The sequence below is a fragment of the Entelurus aequoreus genome, linkage group LG16 (genome assembly GCF_033978785.1).
Source record: "Entelurus aequoreus isolate RoL-2023_Sb linkage group LG16, RoL_Eaeq_v1.1, whole genome shotgun sequence".
In the NCBI taxonomy this organism is placed as follows: Eukaryota; Metazoa; Chordata; class Actinopteri; order Syngnathiformes; family Syngnathidae; genus Entelurus; species Entelurus aequoreus.
In genome coordinates, this window is record NC_084746.1 from 31,323,859 (window position 1) to 31,340,946 (window position 17,088).

Consider the following 17,088-nt stretch of genomic DNA (forward strand, 5'->3'; position numbering starts at 1 on the left):
ACTAGTTATGGTATGTATCCTTTATGTTAACCAAGCGAACTTTAGACAATACAAATTAAAAGACAAATCAAAGCTAATTTCCACTAAATTGACGTAGTTTTACCTCTGCTGCAGCCGGCCTCAACGTGATGGCTACAGAAACCAGCCCTGGTTTAGCATCATTAGACATGGGGCCAAAAGGGGATCCAAAGAATGTTCCTGAAATTTCCGTCTTTATCTCCCGCAATTTGACCTCTGATGCTAGGAGGCGATATTGTCACAGGTTGTTATAGATATTGCATAAGCAAATACCTTTATTCTGAGAGTGGCACCTACCTTTGCCATCCGGCGCAGGGAGCATGGGGAGAACAGGGGAGAGGCAGGGGGAAGGCGGCTCTTGCTTCACCAGTGACAGGTCTGGATAACGACTGATTTCCATGCCAACCACGCTCTCGGGGGATGAGGATGGAACAAAACTGTCAGGTGTGTCCCTTTCTTTGCAAAGCTCCTGTCCTCGGTTACTGTTAGTTTGCAGGGAGAAAATAATCACACACCATGGAAACATTTATGCTAGTGATGGCTCAAACGACACTAAAGCATTGATGCCTTATTAAACACAAGGAGGAGAGAGCGACCGATATGTTTTTTTTCAGGGCCGATATCGATTATTAGTAGTCGAGGAGGCCGATAACGGAATAATACAGATGACCTTTCTACGTGTGTCTAAGAGGAGCATTAACATTTGCATTTAAAAAAATGGGAAATCTCCTGGAAAATTTGGTGAAAAGATGGAAATTCTCTACATCACAATAACTCAGAATCTACCCAAATGGGGGTTGGCGCTGGGTAAATGGGTAAGCGCTGCGGTGAAAAATAAAAAGGCACCTCTTCACAAGCAGGGAAAATGGGCTGGTGCTTGAGCAGTGGCCATTACTATCTACTTGACTAATCATTTGTAGTTTAAAATACTAAATACTGGTATCATACATGTATATATCGTATCTGCTGATGTAGTTGAAAAAAAAAAAATACAGATTCCAATAAAAAGAGGCCGATACTGATATATGTTAAAAACAAGGAGTGATACTGTGTCCAGGGTCTACCCCGCCTTCCGCCCAATTGTAGCTGAGATAGGCTACAGTGCCCCCCGCAACCCCGAAGGGAATAAGCGGTAGAAAATGGATGGATGGATGGATACTGTGTCTCTCACAGCCTTGATGCGTGTGTCACTTTAAGAAAAAAAAACATGTGACCTATACAGCTGCTGTGTCATTTGACTGCGAAGCACCAGACTGTGATCATCATTTCACTCACAAGGGACAGCTCGTAATAACTGTAACTAAAAAAAAAAAATCCTGAGTGTGTGATCATTTTGATCTTATATCACAAATTAAGGTAAATGTTCTTCTTCTCCTGTTTACGATTTGGCTCATTGACCAGAGTTGTGCATTTCATATTCCTTTCCAAGCAAGTAAAACAAAATCAATTATTTTTTTTGTAGATCAAACGTGGTGACTTTTTTAATCCAGCAGTTGGCGGATGACCAATATGAAACACCAACACAGTATCAATACGATGTTAATACACACTCACTGAGGTGCCATTTACCCATCGCTCATTTGTGCACGTAAGTGTATGAAACACGGAAATAGGGTATGTATCAAATACCTTAGCTCCTCCTGGTTGTTGTGTGGAGGGGTAGGAAGGGAGGCGGGGACATCCACTGTTTTGGGTCCCTGGGCAATGGCCCGGGCTAGTAGATCTTCTTCAGTCCTAAACGGGACATGCAACGGCTTTGGTACAAGGCTTTTTGACACTGCAAAAAGAGAAGAAGAAGAAGAAGAAGAAGAAGCAGGTCGTCATACTACAATCGGATAAAAGCTCAGCCAAGTCAATGCTTTAATATGCGGTGTATTTTACCCATGGCAGCTGCTTTGCTAGCCAACTCTTCTGTTGTGGCAAAACCATTGATAATTTTCTGCCTATTCACAGGTGGTGGCGTGGGAGGCAGCGATGCCGGAGGGGTTGGTGGATTACTCAGGTTACTCTGCTTTAGGGAAACATGGTCAAGTGAAGGTAAGTTCTCAATTCTACTTGTGCTGTCTGAAAAATTCATAAGGATGAGCAGATCTCACCTTGTAGGCCAGCTGCGAGTAATAGTCAGACACTCCATCCAGCGAGGCACTGCCAAAAGTACCAGATAGGAGGTTCTCGCCGTTGAGCTGGCCGCTTCCGTAGGGAGCAAAGTGGGCAAAGTTGACACCAATAAGGGGCTCCATGAGGGGGAGCAAAGAGAGTTGCTGTGCAAAACAGACGAGGATGAGAATAAAACAAGTTAATAAAGGTCAGAGCTTCCAACATCCGGTGTGATGCTTTATGCCTATGCCACTTTTTCACACCTACCACCATCCTCAATGATTCATGTAAACCAGTGTACCTGTTTGATTTGGGTCATGACGGTGTCAGGGTGCACCAGTTGCCTCTCATCACCTTCCTTCTTCCTTTTCTTGTAGCGAGATGGAGGTTTCTCTCCTCCTTTTGGGGTTCTTTTATTCCTGCCTTTTTTCTTCTCCTGCTCGTGCATTAGAGGCCCTTGAATGTCTAGTGTGCCATCAGAATACGCCTGAGGATGAAACCGTACCAGAAAATTATTAACATTCATTATATTAAAGTGCTCTCATAGTTTAGGCTAGGTCGAAGGTCCCAAACAGGCGGACTGTGGTCTGTATCTGGACCCAGGCGACCAATTACATCTATTTTGACTTCAGTGTGAACAGATAAGATATGAAACAGCAAAATAATTGTTAAAGCTGTTTAGATACAAAGTATACTGTAGTTCAATCATATTTTTTAAAATACATTAACATATATTTTGTGTTGTCATTCAGTTTCAATAGGTTGTACAGTTTAACGTATTATTGTAAATGCTGGAATACTATATAGAACTGTATGTTTTTTGTTTTTTTTACATCTTATTTTATCGTGACGACAAAACATTTGGGACTGATTTATAATGCCGGTTCTACTTGATGATGTTCCGGTCCACCGCTTTAAGAGATACTTTTAATTTAGGACTTCTGAGGTTGAGGTTTTAAAATACATCAGTGAGTCATTCAAAACTATGACAGGTATGACTAATAACATATGATTTAGCACGCCTCTTAATCACTTATCTGGTGGATGACTCACTGTGCCGCCCACCCCCCAGTGCGCTACAACTACATCACACACACGGCTAACACAGACACTGACCCCATTGCTGTCCACAGAGCTTTGCCTGAGCAGGGCTTTGCAGTCAGCAGGTTCCTCCTCCTCTGATCGCAGGCTCTCCTCTGACTGCTGCTGGGAGAACCTTGGTGGAGTGGTACTCTTGTTCTTCAGAAGGTGTTTCAGTAGTTCATTGCCAGCTTCACCCTTGTTTGGTATTTGACCTAAAGGGAAAGGAGACATGCTCCCTTTGCTGCCTTCCTCCTTCACAGAGCTCATCTCTGAACTGACAGGCCCTTCTCTTGAGCCGTGACACTCACTGGCGTCAGTCTGCTCCAGCTTGATGTTGCTGAGAATCCTGTCGTGCTCCTGAGCCTGAGCTCTCGCTGCATCCAGGGCAAGTCCACTTTGTCCAGAATGCCCTCCAGAAAGTTGTCTCTCTAGCTCAGAATTACTTGGAGTAGAACACCCAAGGGGTGATCTTGACAGGTCTTGGTCTCCAAAGAGATGGGGGTTCCTGGTTGGCGTTGACGAGGTGTCTGAGATGCTCGGCGTGAGTGGGGCAGTGAGATCCGAGTGAGGAGTCGAAGGCGTTTTGACAGAATCTGTATCGTCGTCCTTCTTCTTTTTGCGGTTTCTCTTCTTTTTCCCTTTCTCATCTGGGATGATGTTGGAGTACAGCTGGATTAAAGATTGGCCTGAGCCAGGAAAGTTAGACGGAAGAGGTGTAGCTTGGTCGCCCCCAAATGGTGGGCATTCGCCTGGCATCTGAAGCATCATGCCTGGTCCACTAAACGGACGAGGCCTGGGCTGACCCTGTGGAAAGTTAGATGCTTGTAGCCCGAGATGATCAGGCCCCATTTCTGGAGGCATTATCCCATTTCCCATCGTAGGCCTCCTTTCACCTTGCATAAAGACCCCAGTTGATGAGCCCATGGCCTGCGGCTGAGGGAACATCGGTCCAAGCTGTTGCTGCTGCTGTACAAGAGGCCTCTGGGGCTGTATGAAGTCCGGCGGTAGCTCCGAGTTAAAGAACGGCATCTGAGAGAGCGGCGCCATGTTCCCATCTGGACCCATCATACCTTGCTGCTCCATTTCCATGCGGTGTTTGAGGGCTCTCTGCCGTTCAACCTCCTGCATGAGCTGCACCCGCTGTCTCTCCTGCTGTTCCCTGAGCCTCTCACGCCTTTCCCGCTCCTGGAAACCCTCGCTGAATGGATTGTTGTCATCAAACTTCACACCGCCTGCTTGCATGGGTTTGACAGACCCTTGAGGTGCTGGTGGCACTTGTGGCTCCACTGGCATTTGGGAGTGCTGAAGCACGTTACCCATTGGCATCTGATGAGGCTGTGCTGGATGTCCCACGTGCACTTGAGGGGGCATTATAGGTGGCATTCCAGGTCCGCCCATGGGAATGGGAGCCCCAGGGTGCCAGCCCGGTGGTGGCGGGTTGGGCATTCTTGGAGCAGCGTTTGGCGGGCCAGTATGAAGTGGCATTTGCATAATGGGGTTCACCTGAGGCTGGACTATTGGCGGCCCACTGGGAACCATGCCAGCAGGACCCGGCGCTGGATGCATCCCAGGAATTAAGGGTGTCATGTTGTTTTGTTGCTGTTTCATCCGGTATTCTTCTATGAGTTCAGCATGCTCCTTCTGTTGTTTTCGGATCTAAAGAAAAAAAAAAAGTGAACATGGTCAAATTTCATGTGTAAGATAGGAGAACTATGGTTTACAAATCTTGGGGGGTGGGGAGGCTTTGACACAGCAGTTGAAGATTAGAGAGGTCAAGCTTAGAAGTCATTCACGTTTATGTCATAGATCAGCAATTTCCGAAGTGCAGGGTCTCTGCAGGTTTCAACAAGTCAAATTTAAGACTTTTAAAGACTTTTTTAAGACCGGAGTGAATATAATTTAAGACAATTTCACATCCATACGGACAAAGACAAAGGAAAATCTGAGGGCCAGAATGAATTGTAGGTATATGAATTCATTCACTGCTCTTTCACATAAGAAAAGAAAAATGGTTAAACTAACTAAATACCCCTGGAGCCTCTCTATTGTAAAGTAATTTAAAAAAATATTAGCAAACATCATGACAGCCTTTTTTCAGATTTGCCATAGAATTGTTTTCTTGCAAAAGGTGCAGTATGCTTCATATAAAGTGTTTTCATGTAACAACAACAACCAGAACGTCAGCAATGGAAGAAGAAATCACAACAATATATTGTCTGTGAGAGGGACTGTTAGCATATTGGCTAAAGCCAAATGGTAAACTTTTGCAGTGTTTTTGCAGCTGTCAGAATTGAGCAAACATAAAAACATCTACTGTACTCCTACTGTATCTGCACAAAGTTGTAAAAGCCTCAACCATTTGAATGGGAATAAAGTGGATAACATTCAAATTGGCGAAGCTCATTTTGTATCTAGTGTGTATAAATTAATGTTTACCGTTTTTTTGTGACTTTTTTGAAAACATATTGTTAATACACAAGGACACATTTTTATTTAAGCATGACAAGCTAACATTCACAAATCTTGCTTGCTTTTGCTCACCCAAACATAAACAGAGTGTAAACACTAAACAGACAACTTTTATAGCCTTTATTGTCAGTTGCTGTATAAACCTGGAGAAAATATTAGGCATGAGAAGCTGACCTGAAATTATTGGAATAAATAATAGAAATAATATAAGAGAATTATGTTTTTTTCTCATTTTACTGCTGTGAATACAATACTACCACAAAGAAATGAGTGTGTGCTTACTATATGTAATAGTCTGATTTCACTAATAAAATCTCATATTGATCTCCTTCGGCAATTTGCGCCACTTTACCCACAAGTGTTTGAGGCGTTTCAGCATCTTTTGAAACAGACTTATCCCGGATTTTTGACTTTTACATTATCATTCCATTCACTTTCATCGCAATGTTTACAAACGCTTCCCTCCTCAATGTCTCCGCATCCGAGTCCTGAACACTTTATACCTTTTCATCCACCGGCTTCAAGCATGCATTAAATTTATTGTTCTAGAGCCACAAATCGTTGAACTTGTACTTAATAATCTTATGCAAGTAATTCAGCTTTGCTTTAGGCTTTTGTTAAGTTTAATTTGCTGCTATGCTAAACTGTAACCATACACCGATGCACGCGCATTTCACACTAGGTAGTGCGCGATTCATTTTGACCGGGCAGCACAGGTACTTTACTTCTGTTTTGTAGTTACATTACAGCGTACCCAAAAATCTAAACATTTAAAAGCAAGACTGAAGTTTATGCATGTTTTAAATAAAATTAATGTAAGTAGATTTTTAAGACCTTTCGAAATCGTATTTAAAACCTTTTAGGAGATTTTAGGATAATTTGAAACATTTTTGGCTTTAAATTGAAATTGTTAGATCTAAGACTTTTTAAGATCCCGCGAATACCCTGGAAGTGTAGTGACATGACTATTGGCTCAGTCATATTCTACAAATTAAAAAAACAATAATAATAAAATAAAAAAATACAACAAAATATGGTAAAAATAAAGAAAAAAGACCATGTAAAAAAAAAGGTAAACTATTGATTATTTTAACTAACAAAGATTTGTCTTTGAATACATATTGTAAACTCTAATGTTTTTAGTATTTAGCATCTCTCACATCCCCTTTAATATTCAGCCTTTAGTGAAAAAAGTTTCAAATTAAATATATAAATGAACAACCTTTATTGATTGTATGTTACACTTATACCACTTATACTTTTAAAGCTAAGGTTGCTGAAAAAAATACACATTTTTATAAGTAGTGTTGTATTATTGTATTACGACAAATTCAAAATCGAGTGGTTTGTCGCATGCCCACTATTTTCTAATATAATAAATTGCGCTGTGCATTGCAGTAGCTTGGTATTTATTCGAGCAAGTAATGTTAACGATGAAATGTGTTCTGTAAATTACAGATCAGTTCTTTTTGTGCAATGGGATTTAGATCAACAATTTTAGGGGTGAGATTTCATTCATCCATTTTCTACCGCTTGTCTCTCTCAGGGTCGTGGGGGGTGCTGGAGCCTATCTCAGCTGCATTCGGAGAGAAAAAAAAAGCATTCTGTGAAGGAGCTTGAAAGGCCTGAGCTCTTACCTGTTCCAGTTCTTTCTGCACAACACCCTGTTGCTCTGTGACATGCTTGAGCTGCTCTGCATCCTCCTCTGGGAACTCTCTCCCTGCCTTCTTTGCTGTTCTTTGCTTGGCAGACAAAGCTTTCTTTGACTTCCTGTGAGCTCCGATCTTCTCCTCCAGAAACTTCTGCTGCATTTGAAGTAGTTGCTGAGTTTCCTGCAGCCACTCTTCATACTGTGCCCTTTGAGCGTTGTCTGGAAAGAAGAAGCTCTTTTGTTAGCAACCCAGACAGAATAGGAGACATAAATACCGGTAAATACATTTCTAAATCTGACAATACTTCTAGACAAGCGATCATGCAAATCCATTTTTGTTTTTAAAACTTACTAACAAATCCAGGACCAAAATTGGGAGGATTTGGTCGTGTTACTTGTGTTAATTTGCCATCCTGATGGAAAAGGTAATCGAGAAGTTTGTTAATACATTATTTACCTGACGTAACATATTTTCATTTAAGAAGTTCTACTACCTGTCCTAAAACTTGTGGGGGAAGTGGTGTGCTTTCAGGACAAGGTGCTACAGGACCAGGTGGAAACCTGAGAGACACAAGCACAAAAATAGTATTTATGAATAATCTCTCCATGATTACAGTATTCCATTGTTTAGCCATGATTTGCTATCATATCCTCAACATTAGGAGAACGGAATTAACTTCTTTGTGTGTGTGTGTGTGTGCATTATGAGTTATGCACAAAACACAGCTTCTTACCTGTTCATAACTATTGGAGACATTCCGATGTTGTTCTGAACCATGACTTTGTTGATGCCTTTAAGGGCAACCATCTTGGCTTTCATGATTGGGTCAGTGATGGCATCAAAGTCTGAGAAAAGCAACAAATGTTATTAAGAATTAAAACTAAACTGACACTGCATAGCCTAGTAGTGTATACGGGGTGGACCAAAATTATGTATATACACTAAAGTGGGCCAAAAGTGCAGATCAGAATTTGTGTTGTGCGTGGCAGTGTTCTGAAAAAGTGTGAGCAAAGTTGTAATTCAAACATTTACCGTATTTTTCGGACTATAAGTCGCAGTTTTTTTCATAGTTTGGCCGGGGGTGCGACTTATACTCCGGAGCGACTTATGTGTGAAATTATTAACACATTACCGTAAAATATCAAATAATATTATTTAGCTCATTCACGTAAGAGACTAGACGTACAAGATTTCATGGGATTTAGCGATTAGGAGTGACAGATTGTTTGGTAAACGTATAGCATGTTCTATATGTTATAGTTATTTGAATGACTCTTACCAATAACAGTATGTTACGTTAACATACCAGGCACGTTCTCAGTTGGTTATTTATGCGTCATATAACGTACACTTATTCAGCCTGTTGTTCACTATTCTTTATTTTAAATTGCCTTTCAAATGTCTATTCTTGGTGTTGGTTTTTATCAAAAAAAATTCCCCAAAAAATGCGACTTATACTCCAGTGCGACTTATATATGTTTTTTTCCTTCTTTATTATGCATTTTCGGCCGGTGCGACTTATACTCCGGAGCGACTCTTAGTCCGAAAAATACGGTAATAGACAAAACTTGTTTCAATATTTTGGGTCTTGGATTTAAAAAAAAAAAGTATTCTTGTTTGATGCTACTATCCACTATGCTGCTGTGAAACATGAATATTCCCATTGCAGAACTAATAAAGGCTTTAAGTTAGAGCAAGAAGTACCTATGTTAGGAAAGAAAGAGTCAGTGGAGCGCTGTCGTATCATGGCTTGCATTTGTCTCTGCTGCTGCTGCTCTTGCCTCTCCTGGTCCAAGAGGTCCTGCAACAGCAGAGGTTGTTCCTCCAGCAGAAGAGGACGGTGTTGGCTGTTCTGACCCAAGACCTGGTTTAAAACCTGCTGATCCACTCCTGAGACAAGCCCCACTTGTTGGTCCGCGTCAAACGCTGTCATGGACGACTCTCCGGCAGCGGTGCCGCCGGGCATTGCTTGACTCACTGAAAGGACTGGTGTATGCTCACTGTCAGTGACTTGGTTCTGCTTGGGCAGGGTGTTCGTGCCTTGAGTGACAGATTCAACTATTGGGTTTAATGGCTGCTCTTCAGGCTGCTGCTTAATGAGTAGACTGGAGAGGACAGGGGTGGAGTCAGACAGGGCTCCTTGTTGGTTTGATTGGTTTGTTCCAGTGACTTCTGGGGATTTCTGACAGTCCTTGACCTCTGTTTTTATTTCCAAAGCCACAGATTCCTGACTCTCAGCAGTGTCATGTTTGATTTCTGCCGGTTTTTCATCAGTAACATCTGCTTTTTCCAATATGGTTGCTGAACTGGATGAAGCTTCAGTATTACTGGGATCCAGACTTTTGTTCATCTCTGCAGTGTCAGCACTATCATCCATAGGATCACTCAGATCTAGTTCTTCATTAAACATGTCTTTTTTAATGTCGTCAAGATCAGGATCCGTGTAAGCAATGATGTCAAATTTCCCAGATGTCAAAAAGTCATCAAGGTGTAGGTCATTTGTCTCAAGATCCAGATCTTTGCCATCTTCAGGATCTAAATTAAGGTTTTCCAAGTCAGAATCTACCAAGTCCTTCACCTCTACATCTTCGAGGTCTTTCACTGCCGATTCCTCGGCATCCAGTTTCTCCTCTCCAGTTTCGCTTGTGGCTACTGAGACAGTCTCATTCTGGCCAGCAGGGGGAGCAGAAAGGATAATGGATGTAGATATGTTTTGGGTCTCATTTGGAGAAGGCTGGCTCATGGATCTCATCAAATGAGACTGTTTAAGCTGAATATTTTCTGACATTTGGGCTTGCTGATGAAGATTGTCCATGCTGGTTGAAAAGTGCATGTGGCCACTCTGGTTGGTCATTGGGTCGACCATCCTGGGCCCCTGCATTAATGGAAACCTGTTGTCGAGCGTGCCTGGAAAGCCAGTAGGTCTTTGAGCATGCATGTTGGGATCCATGTTGGGGAATGCCATGCGTGGTCTGTTTTCTGCTGCTCTGTGTCGAAGCTCAATGAAGGGCTGGCCCATGATGTTATGCTGCTGAACTGGCATACCGCGTGGCGGAAAATGCTGGTGAACTGCCATTGGATTACCACCAATCGACTTTGCCATTTCGTCAGACATGGAACGTCTCATCTGAGGCGGAACATCCTGCAATGGATGTTGTCTACGAGGAAACATTTCTTGGGGTGGATGAGGTCCTAGAGCGCCAGCTGGAAATGAAAACCTACAATAGGATAAGAACATGTAAGGACAACGGCAACATATTTAGAGCAAGCGAGTGACAATACAAAGCAATTAAATTCTATTACAAACCTTGGTCCCTGATGTCTAAAATTAGGATCTCCAGGGTGTGGGCCCCTAAGCATTTGTCCTTCATTCGTGAATGGAACACGTGGATCAGCTTGAAAAGGTCCAGGACATCTCATTGGCCCTCTTATGGGTCCTTGTCCGGGGTAAGGTGGTGGAGGTCTGTTAAACATGTTCCCCTGTTGCCCTTGATCATCCTGGGGCCAAGGTCTTGGTGTTCCAGGAGCCATGTTGCCAACAGGCTCCTGAGGGCACCTCTCTTGTCGAATGGCACTCCTTTGTTGCTGCTGCTTCAAGATGAGCTCTCGAATTCGTTGACGCTATTAAACACAAGAGTGGAACGGTGTTAAATAATAAAGGTTTCATAGATCACCCATGAATTACTATATAGACAAAAACTGACGGTTAAAATCAGAACAGCCCATGCCCAGTGTTATTATCAAATATACATGCTTCCTATAAAACCGCAGCGGCAAATGTTACCCTTTTATCAAGAATATTGATGGTATTGATTGACAGTATTGATTTCTATCATTGCTGCTAAAAGGTTTTCTACAATAAACTCTTGTAAAAGAGTAAAGAAAAATAGGAAATAACAGAAGTACCTGTCTGAGCCTTTCCTCGTTTTCAGCAAGGGCAACACCCTGAGCCTCAGAGGATATGGCAGGCAGTTGGGGGTTGTTAGGAAGCTGACTCGGGTCTTGGAGTGCATTGTTACCCAGGCTTGATTGATCTTTAATTTCCATTTTCTCCGACTGTGGCCGAGGGGTCATAGGGGCTTGCTCAAATGGGTCATGACCAGGTGTTTGACTAGGTCTTCTGGAGGGTGACCGTGTAAATCCATCTTCCGGTATGCAAGGATGTTTGGGTGTTTGTGAGCCAGAGTGAGAAAAGGTTTCCTGAAGCCTGCCTTGAGGTGCAGAGAAGGGGTCCTGAGTTGCCATAGATCCAGGTCTTAACCCCTGTCTATTGAGCCCATCTGGTCCAGGACGTGGTGTTCCTGGCGCCTGGGTGTAGGGGTCATTCATCATTGATCGGGTGTTTCCGGGTTGGGAAAACATGTCGCTACTCCCTGGTCTTGATGGCCCAGGTGTACCGGTAAATGTCTCAATAGGTCCTCTCTGGTTACCTGGCGACTTAGCAAAGCGCTCTACTGCAGGGGGTCGTGGAGTACCAGGTGGCTGAGAATAAGGGTCTACAGAGTGGGAAGGTGACATCCTCTGGACAGGGTGTGGCTGATGAGAAAACTGGTTCATCCCACTGGGGTGAGGGGTGGCAAGAGCATGCGAGTAGGGGTCAGAGGATGGGCTTGGGATGTTTGAAGGTGGATTGTAGTTGTCATGTGGACGTGGGGTGCCAGGGGGTCTGGCATATGTCTCAAAGAATGGTCGCGGTTGAGCACCAGGTTCACTGACAGAGCGAGTATTACCTGTAGGCTGAGCAAATGGGTCATATGTGAAATGGTCTGGCCTCGGAGTCGAAGGAGCATGAGCATAAGGATTTCTAGACATTTGCCCTTGCTGGGCAAATGAGTGAGCTTGAGGGTGATGTTGGCCCATACGAGGAGGACTGGTAAAGTTGTCATTACCAGAAGTCCTAGGGGTATGTGTGGGCTGAGCATACGGATCCGCTTGTTGATTCTGGGAAAACCTGTCTGTAGGATGCTGACCTCCTCTGTATAAGGCATCGTGAGCCTGTGGTGGGGGCATGGGTGTTTTGAACAGGGGTACTGAGCCAGACTCATTGCTTCCAGGGATTGGTGTCAGTAAAGGTCTTGAGTAAGGGTCGGACAATATCATCCTGTTCTGGGCCATGCGTTGATAGGCCTCGTTTCTTATCATTGGTCTAGAGTATGGATCTCTGCCTGGCGAGCCCATTGGGGGTCTTCCCTGAGCAGCGTGGCTGGACCTCGGAGGCCCCATGGGCTTCAGAAAAGGGTCCATTTCCCCAGATGGCCTTGGCGTGTCAGGAGGTTTAGAATAAGGATCATTGCTCATGGATGTTGGCGAGCCAAAATTGTCATGGGCAGGAGAGGGCCTCCCTCGGTCCTGCTGTTCCATCAAAGAGTTGGGAGATTTGCCAGATTCTATGGGCATTCTTCGACAGGCATTTGGCCCCAGAGTTGGTGGTCTTGGAGTTCCTACCATCTTGCCATACGGGTCCCATGGAGAAGATGGTCTAGAGCCAGAAGAGCCTGGTGAAAAAACCTGTGGGGACTGAGGTTGGGATGACGAGCCAGATGGAGGAGGAGGAGGTGGTCGTAAGAACACATCATCGGAAGGACCTGATGTAGGTGTCCCTGGTAACTGTGGCCTGGCAAAGTTGTCCTTAGCATTCAGCTGCTGTATCGGGGATGTGCTTCCATTGCTAGGCAGGGAGGCCGGGCTTTGGTTCCCACTGTTGTTGCCATCTCCTTCACCGTGGATGTTGGTGTGCTGCTGATTCTGTTGTTGTTGCTGCTGCAGTTGCTCGTTCTTAACTTGCTCCAGTTTCTGAGTAGCTTCAATTTTTGCTTGCTGTTTGCTTTTCTGCCTCAATTGCTGTCGGAAGAACAAAATGAAAAGTTTTTGCATTAGACAATATGTTGACGACGGCAAATGTCATTTGCAAGTGGCATGCAAAAAAAAGGGAACTGGGCCTACTAACCACCACTGTCATCAGGGTTAATGCGAAGGGATAGTGCAGTTGTTTTGGGATGTTTTACTAATGCGCCTCTTAGATGTCTAAATAGAAAGTGGACCTGCTGCTGCCCTGACTTAATTGCATACCCTCTTACCTGTCTAAACTTCCACTCTTGTTCATGCTCTGACTCTTTTGGTTTCAAAGGGTCTTTAAACAGCAGTTCAGTGTCTAGTGGTATGTTGGGATCAAACACCTCAGGGGGCTGTGGATGCTGTGGATGGTGCCTCTTCACTGTCTCATTCGACATCTGGACTTTGTTGATGCGCAGGGCTGCTCGGTTATCTCTGGCCTTTTGCTGAAAGACAAACATTCAATACACAATATAAATAAAGTGCCATATACAGTATGAACTCATACAGGTAGTTTAGAAAGATAACCTGCAGGACTTAATTAGTATTACTATAGCGATCACTAATGTTTAGAGATGGGAATTGTTAAGATTTTTATGATTTGGATTCCATTTTCGATTCTGCTAAGCGACTCGGGTTCTTTATTAATTCTCTTATCTGGGAAAAAAAGTACAACAGTTGATTAGCATCAACTTTGTTTAGAAAAAAGAAACATGAGTGTACAAACACAAAAGTGAGGTCTTTGGAGACCCACAGTCTCGATGAGGTTTTGTTTTGAAAATAACATAGTAACGTAATAATAATCATAAAATTATTACGTGACAAATGATAACTACGGAAGAATGCTCAGTAACATGTTGAACATTTCAAATAGAAACTTATATGACTGGGGTTTTTTTATACACAAGTGTAGCATGCAAACAATGACAATGACAAATACAAGCAAGTCAAGTCCAATTAAATTGTGCATTATGCAATTTTGCAACATTGACCATTAACATTAACCATATATTTGCTGTGAAATAAGCATATCTGCTTTTTCAGGAAGCATACGCAATATTTTTGACCAATTATGGCACCTCCAGCTGTGGAGAACACTTCTTATACAGAAGAGGAGGCATGCACCCTTTGAGCCAGTTGGATGCTGTCTCGTTAAGTAATGTATGGGATTCCACATTAACAGTTAATAATAGCAGGTTTTACAATGACGCGCTAACATGATAGGCAGTGTTAGTTACCTGCAGTATTAACAGCAGACATCATGCTGCTGGTAGAGATATACTTCAGCCCGTAGGAAAACCAAGTAATTCATTTAAAGTTATCACATAATGTCTGCCAATGTTTCTGGTAGCATGTTGTCCCTTTGAAGCAAGTATTGTAAGTTGACTCCTTGTCATTCTTTCTTGTGAGTAACTCTCCAGCGTTTGTGCCACTGATCGGCAGTGTGCGTGTAAACGTGATTTGCGGCCACATGAATCATTGAGGGAATTGTTAGCAAAATTGGCAAATGATTCCCAGGAATTGAAACACTGTGAGCCAGTTTTCAACAAGAACCGGTTTTTGATTCCCATCCCTGCTACTGCTAGATATTTTTTCAACTCAGGCAAATAGGTCAATGCACAAAGACACACTTAAAGTTAACTGCATTAGCAAGACCATTGTGGACCGTGAAAAGCTGTTACCATTTAATTAGTTCACCCTTAAATGGCTGATGTTGCTTTGCAAAAGAGGTCTGATGCATTACAGAAGAATGCAGAAATTAATAGTTTATGCTAGTATGCACCATTTTTTGTGTATATAGCACATACTTTAGATGTTGTAGAAAACAAAATGTAAACATGCATTGTGAGCTTACCACATATGGGGCCCTGTCTTGTGAACTAGCTTTCCTCCAAAGTTTTGCAATTTGCTTTACTCTGGTGGACCAGTCTGTTGAGGACAGACCAAATGAATTAGGGAGGCTGCTTAAAGATCAAAGGTTTTGAGTGCTTTGTGGCCAAGTACTAACCTGGGTATTCCTCTTTGAGGTTAGGGAAGTTGATGTTGGTATAAAGGACAGGTGCTACCGTTGCAAGCTCCCCGAGCGTCTCCTCCTTCTCCCACTTAAGCGTACTACGTTGGGCATTTGACATGGCTTCAGTTTCCCCCTCGGGCAGTGAGCCAGAGGGTGTGGGGCCAGGGCCATGGGCAGGGGACGGCCATGGACCAACTGCTTCTCTAGGCATTTGATTAAACTTCCTATCCATGTAAAAGGAAATAAATTATAGATACATACAAAGACGAATAAATGATATACAAGTAGAGATTACATGTTGGCGGCAGTACATTACCTGGGATTGTCACTAAAAGGCATACGGTTGAGGGGGGCGAAATTTTCCGGCATTAAGGGCCCTGCTCCTGAATTCGAAGGGAAACGGTGGCTTGGTCCTATGATTCCATTCATCAATGGCATCCTGGGAAACATGGGATTACCTGCAAGTCAAGAAAGAGAAAAAGAATGGGTTCATGTAGCTGAGCTTTACAATGTGACAACAAGCCTCATACAGTGCATCCAGAAAGCATTCACAGAGCTTCACTTTTTCCACATTTTGTGATGTTACAGCCTTAAATAAATTTTTGCCTTCTAAATTCTAGACACAAAACCCCATAATGACAGTGTAAAAATTTGGTTTTTTTTCTGTTTTTTTAAGAGAGATTTTGGCAAAAAAACAAAACAAAAAAAACAACAACAATTCACAGCCTTTACTCAATACTTTGTTGATGCACCTTTGGCAGCAATTACAGCTTCAAGTATTTTCGAACTTGATGCCACAAGGTTGGCACACCTATCTTTGGGCAGTTTCGCCCATTCCTCTTTGCAGCACCTCTCAAGCTCCATCCACCAGGTTAGATGAGAAGCATTGGTGCACAGCCATGCTTCAAGAGATGTTCAATGGGATTCAAGTCTGGGCTCTGGCTGAGCCACTCAAGTACATTTACAGAATTGTCCTGAACCCATTCCTTTGATATCTTGACTGTGTGCTTAGGGCTGTTGTCCTGCTGTAAGATGAACTGTCGCCCTAGTCTGAGTTCAAGAGCGCTCTGGAGCAGGTTTTCATCCAGGATGTCTCTGCACATTGCTGCATTCATCTTTTTATCATCCTTATTAGTCTCCCAGTTCCTGCTGCTGAAAAACATCTCCACAGCATATTGCTGCCACCACCATAATTTACTGTAGGGATGGTATGGCCTGGTCAGGGGCGTCACTAGGTTTTAAGAACTGAGTTTTAGAGCTAAAACAAGTGACATAAATCAATCACCATCTTGCTAACAATTTGACTTGGTTTGCTAGCCGGGTTTTTATTAATTTATCAAAATGGGCAGCACCTGGTCCATTAATTCCATGACAATGTTAGCTCTTAGCTGGAGCTACCTGTATATGTTACTTCAAGCAGTTGTAAAAACGTACTTTCTTGAAAAACTTTTGTATGTCCATCTTGTAGGCTAGTCCTCTTAATACTGCTGCTCTCTGTCTGCCTCTACCTTACTAAGGTAACTTGGACTGGCGTTTCAGTAATGTAGGCGTTACTGGTGGAACGGATTGATTTGCATCAGAAGCGCTGACAAAGGGTCTCCACAAGTGTTCTGAGCAAACGCACAAGCTTCCTGAGCCTTTTTTGGAGCACATGTGAGCAACATCACATGTGCACATTGTCGCCACACCAGCATCACCCAAATCTGACATAACAAGTTCAATGTTTTATTATATTAGCAGCCATTTCCGTTATATTATTTCGTAACATAAATGGTTTGGCCCAAAGACAATGGAAATAAAAAATCTTGTTTTTCATGAGCTGTATGTTGAATGTCTGGGTGGGGGTCCTGCTGTGGAAGAATTTGAGACGTACCCCTTTCAGAGATCCCATTTTCTTTCACCGTAGAACTTTCACATTTTGTA

The 17,088-nt window shown here is 43.1% G+C and overlaps 1 protein-coding gene across 8 annotated transcripts in view; it reads right to left on the reverse strand.

Annotated features, from left to right (window-relative positions):
- The window catches only part of kmt2cb (lysine (K)-specific methyltransferase 2Cb), a 187,808-nt gene that overhangs the window by 19,241 nt on the left and 151,479 nt on the right, over positions 1-17,088 (reverse strand). For 6 of the 8 annotated variants that reach the window (XM_062022643.1, XM_062022645.1, XM_062022641.1 and 3 more), the window contains 18 exons: positions 15,482-15,623; positions 15,160-15,389; positions 15,007-15,080; positions 13,397-13,597; positions 11,226-13,160; positions 10,627-10,940; positions 9,024-10,537; positions 8,053-8,164; positions 7,813-7,879; positions 7,671-7,731; positions 7,305-7,537; positions 3,232-4,854; positions 2,417-2,602; positions 2,115-2,279; positions 1,900-2,029; positions 1,648-1,795; positions 316-500; positions 104-240 (listed from right to left, as the gene is read on the reverse strand). In XM_062022643.1, coding sequence (XP_061878627.1) covers positions 104-240; positions 316-500; positions 1,648-1,795; positions 1,900-2,029; positions 2,115-2,279; positions 2,417-2,602; positions 3,232-4,854; positions 7,305-7,537; positions 7,671-7,731; positions 7,813-7,879; positions 8,053-8,164; positions 9,024-10,537; positions 10,627-10,940; positions 11,226-13,160; positions 13,397-13,597; positions 15,007-15,080; positions 15,160-15,389; positions 15,482-15,623 — 7,457 coding nt within the window. The remainder of the gene's footprint in view (positions 1-103; positions 241-315; positions 501-1,647; positions 1,796-1,899; positions 2,030-2,114; positions 2,280-2,416; positions 2,603-3,231; positions 4,855-7,304; positions 7,538-7,670; positions 7,732-7,812; positions 7,880-8,052; positions 8,165-9,023; positions 10,538-10,626; positions 10,941-11,225; positions 13,161-13,396; positions 13,598-15,006; positions 15,081-15,159; positions 15,390-15,481; positions 15,624-17,088) is intronic. The other 2 variants (XM_062022642.1, XM_062022639.1) reach the window with 2 other exon arrangements.